Genomic DNA, 17,538 nt, shown 5'->3' with positions numbered 1-17,538 from the left:
AGGGAAGTTCGTAAAGTGTCTTGAGTACTTTCACGAGGTGCTGAAAACCCCTATTCTCAACCACAGACACTGGGCGCATATCAGCGGCTATAAACCATAGACTGTAAAACATATAAACATAACCTACCTATCGCTCTTGTAATTTCTTTTGCCCGGTCAGAATCAGCTGCCAAGGGCTGTTTGAATGCAGAGGGGAGACGGTGTTGTGTTGTTGTTTATTTGCATTTCCGTCTTGTTCCGGTATACTGGGGTGATTTCGGCATTCAAGTTTGCGCTCAATTTTGAGGTGTTGGCAGCTGCATAGGGTATTCGTGTTGAACGTGGCAACATACTGTTAACGTTTTATCCACAACTCTCTGTCCATTGCCATTGTAATCTAATGGGAAAAATCTTCCCAGACTGGACACTTAAACGATGATGTAAGATCCTCCAATTCTGGTTTATCATCCACACCACTCGCCATCGTACAGAACTAGTTCCCGGCTGCGCCTCACAAAAGGACAGTTTGAAATGTGCCAATTCAGATTAGAATTTTGATTACAACGTGCACATAGGCTCTTTTAATGGAAAAGCCTGACTTTTTTTTTGTGTTGCTCATATTTACTCAAACGGTTTGGTACGTGTACCGTTGCACCCTTACTAACTGAATAGATTCTCACCCCGCCTGGGTTGCCATCAGAGGCAGTGACGATGAGACGGTACTGGTCAGTTGTCTCCCTGTCCAGAGGCTTCCCCAAAAGCAGCAGGCCTATCCTGTAGAGGGAGAGACAACAACACACAACACACAGCAGCATTAGTCAACAGCAAAACCCATGCTCTACTAAATCCATCCAGGATTTGTTGGTTTCCTCACTAGTGGATCTGCAATGACTGGATAAGCTACAGTACAGTATAATGAGCAGGTGTACTTGAGGCATGAACACACTTTCTCTTCACACCTCTCTCTTTCTTTCTGTCTCCCTCTCTCACACACACACACAGACACACACAAACACACTCACACAATTGGAAACACAGACAGAAACATGCAGCTACACATTTTCCTCCTTTCCGCCTGCACTCTCATGGCTATAATTTAAAGATTCTTTGACCAGGCAGGTCAGCCATGGCGTTACAGAGCCTACACTTCCTCGCCTGTCTGTCTGCCCCCCAATGCATCACAGGCTGAGAGGACCAGCCCCAAGCTTGATTAAAGTTGTCAATTTTCCAAGTGAGTTCTCTTAGTTATGGCCCATACATTTCTCCGCCACCAATTGAGATGGCGTTCACAAGGCCAAGTACATTTTTCTCCAAACAGCATAAAAATGCAAAGCAGTGTCCTCCACAGCAAAGTTGTTGTACCCATGGCCACAAAGGCCTAAAATCCATCTTCTGCACAGAATGAAGCCCTGGGGACAAAGAGCAGTGAAGCTGAACTTGAATATGATGATTATAATAACGATGATGATGATGATCTTTGCTTCTCAGACAACAGGGAATCCATCCCAAGCTGCTCGAAGTTGTGAACTCTACTCCGACCCTGTTTGAGAGGACACTGATCACGTATGATAGCGGCCAGCAGCTACAGGAGAGATCCTAGAGAGAGGACGCGGTTGTCAGATTGATAGGATCTTGTTAACACACAGTGGAGGGCAAATGTAGGAAGGTCGTGCTGGATGTGAGTGATTCTGCACACCATATTTGCTTCTTTCCGTGTGCATGAACCTGTAAGTATTTTCCCCAGTACTGAACATATGATCTCTGGTATCTGCTATTCTACTTGTATGTCCTCTCTTTGACTCTGTAGCATATTTTGTGTGTATCATACGAGTGATGTGTCCAGGCCTTGTTGTAGTGATCTTTGCTCTTTATTCTTGGCTAAAAGTGGGAAAAGATCTGAGGCTGAGTTTCTATGTCTCTACCCATCATGCCTCTGGGGAACCTGCTCCATTTAGAGGGAGTTATTGACCAAGGAGCCCATTATTCATATAGCCGTATCAAACCAGCACCATATGTGGCCTGAATCTGAACATCCTACGCTGCACAAAACCTATGCCGCCCCGTCATCCCCCTCAAGAGTTGTGGATGGGCTTGAAAAATGAGAGAGCAGCTCTGACTAGGATGCCATAATTATCTCGCATGCTCATCAAGCATACATTACCGGTTAATTATCATTCGATTCATCAGAAGTCCCCAGCACATGGTTAGGGGAATATACAGTGGGGTACTTATACAGTAACTCTGCTGAGGGCTGTTATAGTAATGTGTAACCATTCGACCTCTCCAAAAGACACAGTAGGATATGCGCTTGTTTTAGGAAGACGTCAATTGTATCTGCTCGGAGAGAGATTCCTGTACCAACCACAGATGTCTCAGAGTCCTGGAGATATTGTCACATCTTTTCTTACTGCTGCTACCACCGGGCCTGCGCAAAGTAATCATCCCTCCATACAAACAATCGCTCCAACATGGAGACAGATTAAGAGTAAACAAACTAAAACAAAAGAGGGGGAAACAATGCCTAAACAAGCCTTCCTGGCATGGCTGGGAGAGGCTTTAATCAATTAGAGAAACAAATGGCTGAAAGGATGCCTTGTTTTCAGTCTCCCCATGTCTCCTCACCACGGCGCCATTGCACGGGACGCTTCCCACTTTATTTCCTTGTTTATTTAAGGGGCAGTAAACAGCACTCGCCTCGTAAATATTTGATGGTGTTTCTCCTCTCGCCTCCATCCCTCTCTCACTCCACCCCCTCCGCCTCCTCTCCCATTCCTTGCTCTGACAGACTGTATTGGCAGTGGGTGACTGATGACAATTTTCATCTTCTTTCTGGTTGTATCCTCCTTCTCCACCTCCTTCTCCTTTTCTACGCATTGACCCGTGTAACAACTCAGTGAGGCTGAGGACTGTCTGTGCTTTCTAGGCTATAGGGGAGGATGTTGTAGAGGATTTCCACTAGCTAGCTCATAAAGCTATGTTTTCTAAACATGAATGATGATAGATGCAGTTGACCCAGGGTGTTTTTGTTCTTTTCTCAATATACAGTGCATTCGGAATGTATTCAGACCTCTTCCCCTTTTCCACATTTTGTTACATTACAGCCTTATTCTAAAATGTATTAAATAAAACATGTTCCTCATCAATCTACACACAATAACCCACAATGACAAAGAAAAATATTTTTTTTTCTGTTTGCAAATGTATTAAAAACAAAAAACCGAAATACCTTATTTACAAAAGTATTCAGACTGAAATTGAGCTCAGGTGCATCCTGTTTACATTGATCATCCATGAGATGTTTCTACAACTTGATTGGAGTCCACCTGTGGTAAATTCAATTGATTGGACATGATTTGGAAAGGCAAACACCTGTCTATATAAGGTCCCACAGTTGACAGTGCATGTCAGAGCAAAAACCAAGCCATGAGGTCGAAGGAATTGTTCGTGGAGCTCCGAGACAGGATTGTGTCGAGGCACAAATCTGGGGAAGGGTACCCAAAAATGTCTGCAGCATTGTAGGTCCCCAAGAACACAGTGGCCTCCATCATTCCTAAATGGAAGAAGTTTGGTAACACCAAGACTCTACCTAGAGCTGGCCGCCTGGCCAAACAGAGCATTCCGGGAGAAGGGCCTTGGTCAGGGAGGTGACAACCTAATGGTCACTCTGACCGAACTCCAGAGTTCCTCTGTGGAGATAGGAGAACCTTCCAGAAGGACAACCATCTCCGCAGCATTCCACCAATCAGGCCTTCGTGGTAGAGTGGCCAGTTTGGAAGCCACTTCTCAGTAAAAGGCACATAACAGCCCGCTTGGAGTTTGTCAAAAGGCACCTAAAGTACTCTCAGACCTTGAGAAACAAGATTCTCTGGTCTGATAAAACCAAGATTTAACTCTTTGGCCTGAATGCCAAGTGTCATGTCTGGAGGAAACCTAGCACCATCCCTACGAGGAAGCATGGTGGTGGCAGCATCATGCTGTGGGGATGTTTTTCAGCGGAAAGGACTGGGAGACTAGTCAGGATCAAGGGGAAGATGAACGAAGCAAAGTACAGAGAGATCCTTGATGAAAACCTGATCCAGAGTGCTCAGGACCTCAGATTGGGGCAAAGGTTCACCTTCCAATAGGACAACAAACCTAAGCACACAGCCAAAACATAGCAGGAGTAGCCTTGGGACAAGTCCCTGAATGTCCTTGAGTTGCCCAGCCAGAGCCGGGACTTGAACCCGATCTCTGGAAAGACCTGAAAATAGCTGTGCAGCGAAGTTCCCCATCCAAACTGACAGAGCTTGAGAGGATCTGCAGGGAAGAATTGGAGAAACTCCCAAAATACAGGTGTGCCAAGCTTGTAGCGTCATACCCAAGAAGACTCGAGGCTGTAATCGCTGCCAAAGGTTCTTCAACAAAGTACTGAGTAAAGGGTCTGAATACTTGTAATATATATTTGTACTTTTCTTGCTAAAAAATAAACAAATCTGTTTTTGCTTTAAAATTATGGGGTATTTTGTGTAGATTGATGAGGAAAACAATTTGGAAAATATATTTTAGAATAAGGCTGTAACATAGCCAAATTTGGAAAAAGTCAAAGGGTCTGAATACTTCCCGAATGCACTGTATTTAATGCTGCCATCATTATTTACATATTAAATATTTTTGTAGCCTAAACAAGCCATAGTTTCACTATAAAGTTTCAAAGCTGATCTGCATCTGTTTCACATAAAGCACCTATTAAAAAGTCATAATAGGCATTGGCTCATGTACGTTTTTGTACCACCAAGCCTTTAGTGAACCCAGTAATTTGATGCTTCAGGTCCAATCAGAAAAAGTATCCACATAATCCTGTCAGCCTCGGGGACAGATGTGAATGTTCTGAATTTTGCCCTTGTCCAAATGTAACAAGTTAGGTTAATTGTACAGGCCGGTTAATTGTACAGGCCATTGACTCAGGGCACATTCTAGACAATAGGCTCGTTAGGATAATTGTGCTTCATTTTGTGAATAATTTCTTAAAATATATTTCCACACGGTCATTACTCATACTAACAACTTTAATATTTCTCATTCTCAAGGACTGAAACAAGACAAGGCACAAATGTTATTCTGAATCATCCATCCATCCATATTACGTTTTAGAGAGGTTGAAGACTTGCTGGATATCCCCACTCAAAATCTGGTATGTGATTGGGTCATTCTCTCTGTCTGTGGCCTATGAAAAACAACAAGAACAGAATATAGAAATCAAGGATGCGTTTACTTCCACCGCCAACACAAATGCTTAAAATCTATTAAATCATATGATATTACAGTACATCTGATAATCCATACTGGCTGGTTTAGAAATTGCTGTTTGCTAAACTCAAACGCTTCCATGATCTCAACCTGAGTAATCACACTGCCCTCTCCTGACCTCCATCGATCTAGTTACAGTGGGGCAAAAAAGTATTTAGTCAGCCACCAATTGTGCAAGTTCTCCCACTTACAAAGATGAGAGAGGCCTGTAATTTTCATCATAGGTACACTTCAACTATGACAGACAAAATGAGAAAAGAAATCCAGAAAATCACATTGTAGGATTTTTAATGAATTTATTTGCAAATTATGGTGGAAAATAAGTATTTGGTCAATAACAAAAGTTTATCTCAATACTTTGTTATATACCCTTTGTTGGCAATGACAGGGGTCAAACGTTTTCTGTAAGTCTTCACAAGGTTTTCACACACTGTTGCTGGTATTTTGGCCCATTCCTCCATGCAGATCTCCTCTAGAGCAGTGATGTTTTGGGGCTGTTGCTGGGCAACACGGACTTTCAACTCCCTCCAAAGATTTTCTATGGGGTTGAGATCTGGAGACTGGCTAGGCCACTCCAGGACCGTGAAATGCTTCTTACGTAGCCACTCCTTCGTTGCCCGGGCGGTGTGTTTGGGATCATTGTCATGCTGAAAGACCCAGCCACGTTTCATCTTCAATGCCCTTGCTGATGGAAGGAGGTTTTCACTCAAAATCTCACGCTACATGGCCCCATTCATTCTTTCCTTTACACGGATCAGTCGTCCTGGTCCCTTTGCAGAAAAACAGACCCAAAGCATGATGTTTCCACCCCCATGCTTCACAGTAGGTATGGTGTTCTTTGGATGCAACTCAGCATTCTTTGTCCTCCAAACACGACGAGTTGAGTTTTTACCAAAAAGTTATATTTTGGTTTCATCTGACCATATGACATTCTCCCAATCTTCTTCTGGATCATCCAAATGCTCTCTAGCAAACTTCAGACGGGCCTGGACATGTACTGGCTTAAGCAGGGGGACACGTCTGGCACTGCAGGATTTGAGTCCCTGGCGGCGTAGTGTGTTACTGATGGTAGGCTTTGTTACTTTGGTCTCAGCTCTCTGCAGGTCATTCACTAGGTCCCCCCGTGTGGTTCTGGGATTTTTGCTCACCGTTCTTGTGATCATTTTGACCCCACAGGGTGAGATCTTGCGTGGAGCCCCAGATCGAGGGAGATTATCAGTGGTCTTGTATGTCTTCCATTTCCTAATACTTGCTCCCACAGTTGATTTCTTCAAACCAAGCTGCTTACCTATTGCAGATTCAGTCTTCCCAGCCTGGTGCAGGTCTACAATTTTGTTTCTGGTGTCCTTTGACAGCTCTTTGGTCTTGGCCATAGTGGAGTTTGGAGTGTGACTGTTTGAGGTTGTGGACAGGTGTCTTTTATACTGATAACAAGTTCAAACAGGTGCCATTAATACAGGTAACGAGTGGAGGACAGAGGAGCCTCTTAAAGAAGAAGTTACAGGTCTGTGAGAGCCAGAAATCTTGCTTGTTTGTAGGTGACCAAATACTTATTTTCCACCATAATTTGCAAATAAATTCATTAAAAATCCTACAATGTGATTTTCTGGAATTTTTTTTCTCATTTTGTCTGTCATAGTTGAAGTGTACCTATGATGACAATTACAGGCCTCTCTCATCTTTTTAAGTGGGAGAACTTGCACAATTGGTGGCTGACTAAATACTTTTTTGCCCCACTGTATGTGACCTTTGACCCCTGCTGTGTGTCTCTCACCTGTAGGTTGAGCAGGATGGCTCCTATCCTCATGGCCTCGCTGACCTCCAGGTTATAGATGAAGAGGGGGAAGCGTGGGGGGCTCTGGTTGTTGGGGGGCAGCACCTCGATGTACACCGTGGTGATAGAGCTCCTGTAGGGGTGGAGGGCAACAAGAGGGCGGAAGTAAAGGTAATGGTCTGGTTTTCAGGTTCAATGGCTATTGCTACCCTGTAGGCACCTCCAAATTACTACAGGTGAGAAACATTACACAAGAATCACCTGTCTCCAACCAAATTAATTTGAATTCTGAATAATTTAGTCCTGGCCATTTTTTGACACAATATTTTCTTGGTCCAGTGCAGTTGTTAATCAAACATATACACGCGTGAACACCAAAATGTTTTCAATTTAAACCTATTGAAAAAGTGTGAATCGTGCATGGGTACCAATATATTAGAGCGCAAGTGTAATAGTACATTGGTGCTTCATCAGGGAATTGAAGGTTGTCATGGGATTCCTGGCATCCAACAAGGACATCATGCTTAAAGAGGCTGATAAAGGTAGTTGAACAAGCCAATGAGGGAGCCGTGCCCTCATATACAGTAAGCTAAATATGATATTGTATATAGCATATTGAACGGCCTTACAGAAACAAGGAGCTATCATGAAGAAAGTGCTTCAGTTTCCAACCGGTAGCCTAAATGTGTTAATTTGAAAAAGCTGCTGAACAGTATGCATACAGAGGCACTGTTTGCCAAGGCCAATAGACGTGTGTTTGCACAGTCTGACCCAGTCATGGCAAACTATCTTCAGCAAAACCCATTCTACTGCAGGCGTCATCTCTTTCTGTTCAAAACTCCAATACTGACGTAAAGTTTGAGCTTTTAGCCTAGGCTAAGATAGTCCATATAAACTTTCAGAAAAGTTTGCTAATCACTTGCTACTTGCCAACAGGAATATGAGGCAACAACTACATAAAAAGCAACACACCATTATCAATGATAGTTGAAAATAAAGAGAAATACATGAAAAATATGTATTTCTAATGTCTGTAAGAATGAAGCCATCTGATACTTGATTCTAAACAGTTTGTCTCAACAGCCAGTCAAATATGTCTTCATACAGCCTCTTACCATTCACAGCCTCAATCACAGCGGATACATTACTCGATATGCACATTCAATAAAGAATACATTGATTCTATTTGCATGAATTGAATAGACCTACAAGTGACTGTACAGTAGGAATAAACAATCAGATGGAACAATGACTAAATAAGATGGATGAATACATGTATGAAATCCTGACTTATTGAATACTTGGTCAACTGAAGGAGTCCGAAAAATGAAAAACTGAGTAAGAAACAAGATTTTACATCAAAAATAATCACCTAAATAATCCATAGATATTAATATACAGTCATTTCAATGCACACATTAACAAATGAAAGGTGTGATTGAGCAAAACAAAAGGCTGAAAGAACAAATAGATATAAAATGAATGTATGAAATGAATGTACCTTCTCTGGATCTCTGGTGCATTGTCCGCAGCCTTCACTGTGAGGGCGTAAGAACGGCCCACGCTAAGGGCTATCCCGGGTGCAATGGTGATTCGTCCAGTGCGGTTATTGATGATGAAAACACCCTGCGCTCCGGCAAGGATCTCATAGGTCACCAGACCGTTTAACCCCTCATCAGCATCCAATGCTATCAGCTGAGAGAGAGAGAGAGAGAGAGAGAGAGAGAGAGAGAGAGAGAGAGAGAGAGAGAGAGAGAGAGCGAGAGAGAGAGGGAGGGAGAGGGAGAGTCAGTGTGAGAGAGGAAGAATTCAGTGTATCTCAGCAGGATGTGGAGGGCCCTAAAATCAACATTCAAAAACATTCATTCTAAATCCAACTATTCAATTTACTAAACTGAGTTGAAAATGTTTCTAGGCAGGCAATAGTGATTTGTGAGAGGGCCCCACCTGTTTTTGTAATGTTATGTGTACAGGACCGGCATACAATGAGTGACATTTACCAGACGGGTGCTCTTGTAAGCTGTGTGTATTAGTGATGAGTGGGTTGACTCATAACCCCCCGTCCTAGCAGATATATCCGCGGGACAGACAGGTTTAGGGTCATTAAATAGTATGTGGCTGAAGGGCGGGTGTGTCAAGACTTCCGCCGAAGTCGGCCCCTCTACTTGTTCGGCGATCGACGTCACCGGCTTTCTAGCCATCGCCGCTCCATTTTTCATATTTCCATTTGTTTTGTCTTGTTCCATACACACCTGGTTTTCATTCCCTAATCACACTGAATGTATTTAGTCCACTGTTCCTCTCCATGCTTTTGTGTGAAATTGTTTTATGTTATGTGGGTATTGTCACGCGCCAGACTTTTGTTCATGTTCCGTGTTTTGGGCACGTTTCTGTACTTATGTGCTTTCATTTGGACCGGGAAAAAAAAGTGCGCCTGTTTACTATACTCTGCTCTCCTGGACCTGACTTCGCCTCCAGTACACACTCGTAACAGGGTGGGTGGCGGCTGGGTTGAATAAAGAGAAACAATACCTTAAAAATGTCATAAATTTATAATTGTTATGTTATTTATATAGGCTACATTGAGGTTTTTCTTTAATTATTTTAGGCTATCTGGTATTACTGCATACGCCTAAACTTTAGGATTTAATTGTACACGTGCGCCAAATAGCCTACACAGCCAATCGCCAAATAATGCTTTTAGGAAGGGCAGAAAAAGTTCAAGTCAATCCACAGAGGCAAAAAGGACATTGTTGAAGTTTAATTCAATAAGACCAAGCTGAGAAAGTTGAAAATAAAGAGAAGGGAGGGCCAGAAAAGTAAACAAATATATATTTCTGCAGTCTTTGACCTTAGCCTATATTGCATTTTCTATATTTGCTGGTTTGGGTTGGGTGCAGGCCTCAGATTTTCACTTTATCAGATATAGTCGGGCAGTTGCAGATGGGCTATACCCGCGCACCACTAGTGTGTATACAGAACTACTGACCTTTTCAAAACTGCTACAGTAAACAACTTCTCCTCCCTTCTAAAATATCGATCCTAATTGAGTGAGAATCTATGGGCTCTATTTTAACAAACCTAACGCAAGGGTAAATCTAAGATCAGGTGGTAGTGCTATAGGTTCAGTGGTGTGTCAGAAATCATTTTTAGATTTTCACAATCACAATTATTGGCACATTTGCTGGCATTGGCGCGAAAGATCTTGGTTTTGATGAATAAACAAGTTGTGGTTGTGTCGAGGCTTGGCCCCTTACTAGCCAATCAGAACGTGTTTGTGAAATATGTGTGAAATATGTGTTTGCTTTAGGTTGTGTATTTACGGAATGTTTTGTATTGCCTTGGAATCAAGTCAAATTCCAATATTAGTCCATTAACGTTTGTTAAATGGCTTACAGAAACGAAATACCAAAATGTAGACCTACAGAATCTTTGCCAAATGTGTTAATTTGAACCCATTTGCAGTCCACATGGTTCTAGTAATTGCATGGCTTCAATAGCATTCACACTGATACAGTGGGGAGAACAAGTATTTGATACACTGCCGATTTTGCAGGTTTTCCTACTTACAAAGCATGTAGAGGTCTGTAATTTTTATCATAGGTACACTTCAACTGTGAGAGACGGAATCTAAAACAAAAATCCAGAAAATCACATTGTATGATTTTTAAGTAATTAATTTGCATTTTATTGCATGACATAAGTATTTGATCACCTACCAACCAGTAAGAATTCCGGCTCTCACAGACCTGTTAGTTTTTCTTTAAGAAGCCCTCCTGTTCTCCACTCATTACCTGTATTAACTGCACCTGTTTGAACTCGTTACCTGTATAAAAGACACCTGTCCACACACTCAATCAAACAGACTCCATATAAGGGCTGTAAATTGCAATGTGGCTGAGCATGGACATGCCAAACATTGTCAATAAGCAAGTTTAAATTCATTATTGATAAGGCCTAAAAAGAGAATGAATAATTCTAATCAAATTCTAAACAAAACGAAACAAATAGGTTATGTCACACTTACAGGCACCATCACCAACAACGCAGACTATGGGGGCGGTTTTACGCACATCCAAACTTTTCACAGTAGCTGGACAAAGATCCAATATAAAGAGAAAGGGAGAATGTTCACTCACTGTTAAACTGTTCCCAGTAGGTTTTATAAACATATTGGAACAATCTTACAGACCGCATTAACACTTCTCCAGAAGTTGCATTGCAAACGCGGCACAGACGTTGTCACAATAAAACCAGGAAGGTGAATCTTTCTAATACATTTTTGTTGTAATAAAAATAAACAGAAAACAAGCAATTTTTACAGGTTACAGATAACTTCTAAATACGAGGTTCACCAGAATTCACAGAGGTTCTCATCTCTCGTTCCATGATAGGAATGGACACGTAGCCTACATCATGGAGGGGGTTTTACTTACGTCCAAAACAGGACCTGCATTGCTCCAATAATGTGGGCCTGCCAACGATGCATAGATAAAAAGGGAATGTCAGCTCACTGTTTTATTCCTCTCAAACTTTATATTTTAATAAAGCTTTGGTGATTATGATTAATTTCCAATCGGTCTCATATGCAAATAAAAGATGACTGGTCACCGGTCAGAATAAACAGATCAGATTGTGCTGTCATGATCTGGGCCAAAAACTCAGTCCCACCGAACAGGTTGAAATTCCAGCATTTTTTTTCAAGCAGCTCTTACACAAAAAGGGCATTATCATAATTTTCACAATTTTAGTTTTGTTATCGCACTGCCCCTTTAATATGTCTGTCTAATTCTACATCTGATGTCATTATCGGACCTGGGTTCAAATAGTATTGTTTCCTTTCAGGTAATTAATTTGCACTTCATTGAGTTTGTCTGGTGCTACAGAAGAGATGGAATAGTCCCAAAAGTGTAAACCCTTCCCAGCTGCCAGTGCAGGCAGGCTCAATCAAATGGTCAAAGTATTTGAAAAAACCCGATTTGAACCCATCTCGTCATTAGAAGCAGATAAATATTTTACATAAATGTATGTCTTTAGATGCAGCAGATGTCAGATATGGTAAATTTGTACACACCAAAGTTATTATTGTGGGGATGATAGCCCCTACAATAGTATATGCATTGGTAACTTTAAGCTCAATGTTAAATAAAATCTCCCTACCATCACATCTAAGCCAATATGACACCAATGTAGATGAAAATTCTCAAATAAACTTGGAGGTACACAACACACTTCCTGCCTCTTGTCATGATGTGTCCAGCCGTTACCGAGAACCACTATAATGGATTTTTGACAGGGTCGTTAGCATTTGGGTTGTCAGACCACTTTTTGCCCAAACCTTTCTCAAATTCTAGACATTGGGTTATAACGAGGCGACAGGGTCCATAAAGTAACCATTAGACTTGCCACCTTTCAGACTGATTAAGTTTGTAGGTGCAACACTTTTTATTAAATGTATAATTTAATCGCTCTCACATGCTCATTTCTGTCCATTAAGAACCAACGATGTGCTAACTTTTTGTAGCATTTCTGACAATCCTAGATTTTTTTCAGCTGAATCTCAGAGTTCTAAAACCTAACCAAATCACTTGGGTTGTGCAGCAACAGCGATAGTAGCTAGCCAACTCCAGTCGGATGAGAGGCAAGCTACAAGAACAGGAAGTTAGCTATATTTTGCTATGGAAGGGTTTTCACATGGATGAGGTCATCTGTGTAACTGTTGGCATTGAGACTTGACACTTGCCTGAAATAAGCACAAATAAGATAGCGAATGTCCTTGGCTGCTATTGCCAGTTAGCTAGCCAAATAAAGTTAGCCAGTAACGTTAGCTAGCTACAAGCAAACAAAGCTGTAACGTTAACGTTAGCTGTATGGATGGATCATGCACCGGCACAACTCAATGTTGACAATATACACAAAAGTATGTGGATACCCCTTAAAATTTGTGGATCCAGTTATTTCAGCCACACCCTTTGCCGACAGGTGTATAAAATCGAGCACACAGCCATGCACTCTCCATAGACAAACATTGGCAGTAGAATGGTGTCATGACTTCATAGGTGCCAGACCCCCCCCCCCTCTCCTGCAGAGGGGGAGAGGGGTGAAGTTGGCCATTTTATGATGGTCATAAATACCTGCAGGAACTCTCTCTCTCCCACACAATGAAAGGGAAGTTAAAAATTCCTTCGTTACAACAGAGAGATTTTGTGGTACTGTGACATCCAAGGTTTGATAATGAAACAATATTTCTGTAATCCAAACAGTTGGAAGGGTCCGTGGGTACTTAAAGAACAATCATGTCGAATTCATTAGTAATTTGTGATGTAACTAAGGACAGCAGAACATAACTATCTCTGAATGTGTATATTTCCCAGTGATCAGATTCACATCCAGATGTTGTGGAACTTATATGATTAAATGTGAAACTATTTGTGAGAAGATGTAATGTGATGTTAGCCTTCTAAATGAGATAATTGTTTTCATATGAAGTCTTAACCCGTTAGTGACCACACCCATGTGAGCACAGACATTATGTCGGCGTCATGGAACGCCCCTTTTTCTAGAGTGCGTGACAAATGTACATCAGACCAAGCAGGCGAACGTTGTGAACCGGATGTCACGAATGGTTAGACTCTACAAGACCAGTACACGGACAGCATGAGCTGAAGGTACGAAATGGTTAGAAACTCTGAAACTTTCTCGAGGAAAGAAGATGTACACAGGAACATTCAGTCTGCAGCTGTTTAACTCTTGAAGCTAGGGGGCAGAATTTTTATGTTTGGAAAAATAACGTTCCCAATGTAAGCTGCCTATTTCTCAGTTCCAGATGCTAGAATATGCATATAATTGACAGAGTAGGATAGAAAACACTCTAAAGTTTCCAAAACTGTCAAAATATTGTCTGTGAGTATAACAGAACTGATTTTGCAGGCAAAAACCTTAGGAAATCCAACCCGGAAATGCCTCTTATTTTGAAAAATCACTGTTCCATTGCCTGCCTTTCGTCCATTTAAAGGGATATCAACCAGATTCCTTTTCCTATGGCTTCCTCAGGGAAGCCAATGAACAACAACAAAAGCTTCCTGTCGTCAACAGACATTCCATTTAAATAGTGTCAAGATAATGCGTTTATGACAGGGTTCGTAGCATAAGCGTAAACGCCGATTTATTGTCAATCTGGTGTCTGTATTGGCCACAGCATTTACTGTGATGCGGCATTCATACTTCTTGCGCTTCACAGAGCAGAGCTGTTGTGAAGGAAGTTGTCAAGGAAGAATGTTTTGGTTTATACAGGACGTACCTCCCCCCACCTACCATCAACCAATCATGTCAATGCAGAGTTATACGGAGCTATACAGAGCCCTCTGCAAAATGTGGGAGGCACATGGCGATGCGGTGCAGAGCTTGATTTGGCCTGCGCAAGCCTCCGGAATCTCCGCCATTTCATCACACCCTCCGTATGGAGCCTCTGGACCTCATTGCCGGATCAAGCAATATATTGGCTTATCGTAAACATTGCTAAATAAAAAGGTTTAAGAAAGTACAGGCAGACACCACATTACTACATGACAAATCAGCTCGCTCAATCAAGCACGATGGTCTTGTATGAAGTATAAAAGCAAAGTTTGTTTTCATATAATTAAAAAAGGTTGAAAAGGTGGGATTAGCGTGCTGTGTGAAAAATCCAATGCTTAAATTTGTATGCGGTACAAATCACATTATTGTGGGAGCACCTCCTTTAAGAGTATGAATTAGGCTGTTTGAGAATGTTTAAATACTATAAGAAACCTGCCTACACATTGTTTGAAATACAATAGACCAACATAGCTACTGTAGTAGGTCAAAGCTGTGTGCTGGAAAACCTTAGTAGAGCATGGGTAGAGTACAGTAGGCATTGTGGTGCTCATGTGAAATTTGTTTATTTTTCGGCTTCAGACTAATGCCTACTTCTCACTTAAAATGTAGTTTTTTGTTTAAAATAGATCTTAGAACCATGCTGTGCTATCTCCAAAATGAAACAGCCACCCTGTCACGATCGTCGTAATGAGCGGACCAAGGCGCAGCATGATTGAAGTTCCACATCTTTATTATGGTGAAACTTTAAACAAAAACAATAAACCAATAACGAAACGTGAAAGTAGTGGTGCACATGCACAAACACAAACAATATCCCACAAACACAGGTGGGAAAAATGGCATCCTAAATATGATCCCCAATTAGAGGCAACGATTACCAGCTGCCTCTAATTGGGAACCATACAAAACACCAACATAGAAATATTGAGCTAGAACACCCCCTAGTCACGCCCTGACCTACTACACCATAGAGAACCAAGGGCTCTCTATGGTCAGGGCGTGACACACCCCTCCATTCTGGCCAATTCATTTGGACACTCCACTGTTTAGAACTCGTGGCACCCATAGCCAGGCTTTAATTTAACGTCAGCTCCATATTTGCAAGGCCTTGCTATGTTAATCCGTGCTAGGCTAGCCTACTGAACCCTTTTCCCATATAGAGCTATGATGTCTAAGAGATGAAATAGCAGCAGCAGCATCAAATAAACCTGCCTCCTTAGAGGCCAGGAGATTCTCATATAAACTGCTTATAAAAACAGGTTAAATGGTCGCACCGTCCACCACGTGACCCCTGGCCTAATTTCAGCTGGGCTGGGCGGCTGATTTTAAACACAGATTAAACTTGACCTTTTCTATGTCTGACATTTTTTTTGTGACTGTGTGCTGAGCGACTGAGATGGGAGATCATGCTCTGCTTACCAAATGAGAGACAAACGCACGCTGCTGCTGAACGAACCCCACAAAACCAGATATGTCAATGTGGGGACTTCCTGCTGGAAACACTTTGACCCTAAACACAAACGCGCACGTATGCACTCATATACACTCACACACACACCAAACCCAACGCCAAACCTTTAAACCAATCAAACTAGAATTCTAGTCAAACTAAATAAACTCTGCAATCCATTCAGACATATTGTAGAGATGACGACAAACCATAAACCAGATCTCCCTGGAGCAAATAATTTTATTAAACCCCTTTTTCGTGTTATCCAATTAGTAGTTACAGTCTTGTCCCATCGCTGCAACACATGTACGGACTTGGGAGAGGCAAAGGTTGAGAGCCATCCGTCCTCCGAAACACAACCCTGCCAAGCCACACTGCTCGCTTAACCCAGAAGCCAGCCGCACCAATGTGTCAGAGGAAACACGTACAGCTGGCGACCGAAGTCATTGTGCATGCGCCCAGCCAGCCCGAGTCACTAGAGAGTGATGGGCCAAACTCTCCCCTAACCTAACCCAGACGACACTGGGCCAATTGTGGGCCGCCTCATGGGTCTCCCGGTCTCGGCAGGCTGCGACACAGCCCGGGATCGACCCGGAGTCTATAGTGACGCCTCTAGCACTGCAATGCAGCGCCTTAGACCGCTGCGCCCCTCGGGAAGACCTTGGAGCTATTTCAGTGACAATTGTTGTTATAGGAGAGGAGATTGATTTGGAGTCCTGACTGTTGACTCATGGTAGTGTATTACGTCAAGTTATGTCAATATTGAGCTGATGATATTTGAGTCTGGACCACTGTATTAAGAGAGTAGATTGTTCTTGAGTCATCAGCTCTGATCAAAGAAAGAGTGGATTGTTCTGGGGCTGGGAATGTTGATCTAAGGCAACATTTGTTTGCGGAACTGGACAAGAGAGAGAAAGAGAGGCGGGAGAAATAGAGAGAGACAGAGAGAGAGAGCGAGGGAAAGAAGAGACAGAAAGAGAAAGAGCGAAAGCGCGAGAGAAGAATGAGAGCCAGAGAGAAAGGGGGACAGGAAGATAGAGACAGATATGTATTGATTACCTGTAGTACTGTTTCTCCTTGCTGCATGTCAGTGAACACCTTAACGCTGTAGGAGACTTCACCGAAGGTGGGAGTGTTGTCATTCGCGTCAATCACCAGGATGTTGACAGTCACCCGCATGCTCTCCTGTACCCCATCTGATGCCAGCATCTATACACATAACAACAGTGAGAGCAGTAAAAATCCTGCCTTTAGGACAAAGCCTGTTTCTTGCAAATTCTCTTCCAGTTTCCTTTTGTGTTACGTTTTTCAACTTAACTTCTTATGGCTGGGGGCAGTATTGAGTAGCTTGGATGAATAAGGTGCCCAGAGTAAACTGCCTGCTACTCAGTCCCAGAAGCTAAGATATTCCATATTATTAGTAGATTTGGATAGAAAACACTCTGAAGTTTCAAAAACTGTTTGAATGATGTCTGTGAGTATAACAGAACTCATATGGCAGGCAAAAACCTGAGAAAAAATCCAACCAGGAAGTGGGAAATCTGAGGTTTGTAGGTTTGCCTATCCAATATACAGTGTCTATGGGGTCATATTGCACTTCCTAAGGCTTCCACTAGATGCCAACAGTCTTTAGAACATTGTTTGATGCTTCTACTGTGAAGGATGAGGGAATAAGAGCTGATTGAGTCAGGTG

The 17,538-nt window shown here is 42.3% G+C and overlaps 1 protein-coding gene across 1 annotated transcript in view; it reads right to left on the bottom strand.

Moving 5' to 3' along the window:
* LOC139562344 (protocadherin-15-like) overlaps window positions 1–17,538 on the bottom strand; it is a 289,491-nt gene that overhangs the window by 148,396 nt on the left and 123,557 nt on the right. The window contains exons 14-18 of the mRNA XM_071380009.1: window positions 16,905–17,054; window positions 8,541–8,734; window positions 7,040–7,172; window positions 5,103–5,182; window positions 660–753 (exon numbers count right to left, since the gene is read on the bottom strand). Coding sequence (XP_071236110.1) covers window positions 660–753; window positions 5,103–5,182; window positions 7,040–7,172; window positions 8,541–8,734; window positions 16,905–17,054 — 651 coding nt within the window. The remainder of the gene's footprint in view (window positions 1–659; window positions 754–5,102; window positions 5,183–7,039; window positions 7,173–8,540; window positions 8,735–16,904; window positions 17,055–17,538) is intronic.

The sequence above is a fragment of the Salvelinus alpinus genome, chromosome 32 (genome assembly GCF_045679555.1).
Source record: "Salvelinus alpinus chromosome 32, SLU_Salpinus.1, whole genome shotgun sequence".
NCBI classification, from domain to species: Eukaryota; Metazoa; Chordata; class Actinopteri; order Salmoniformes; family Salmonidae; genus Salvelinus; species Salvelinus alpinus.
The sequence above is the reverse complement of the archived record's forward strand: the minus strand, read 5'-3'. Positions and strand labels throughout refer to the sequence as shown.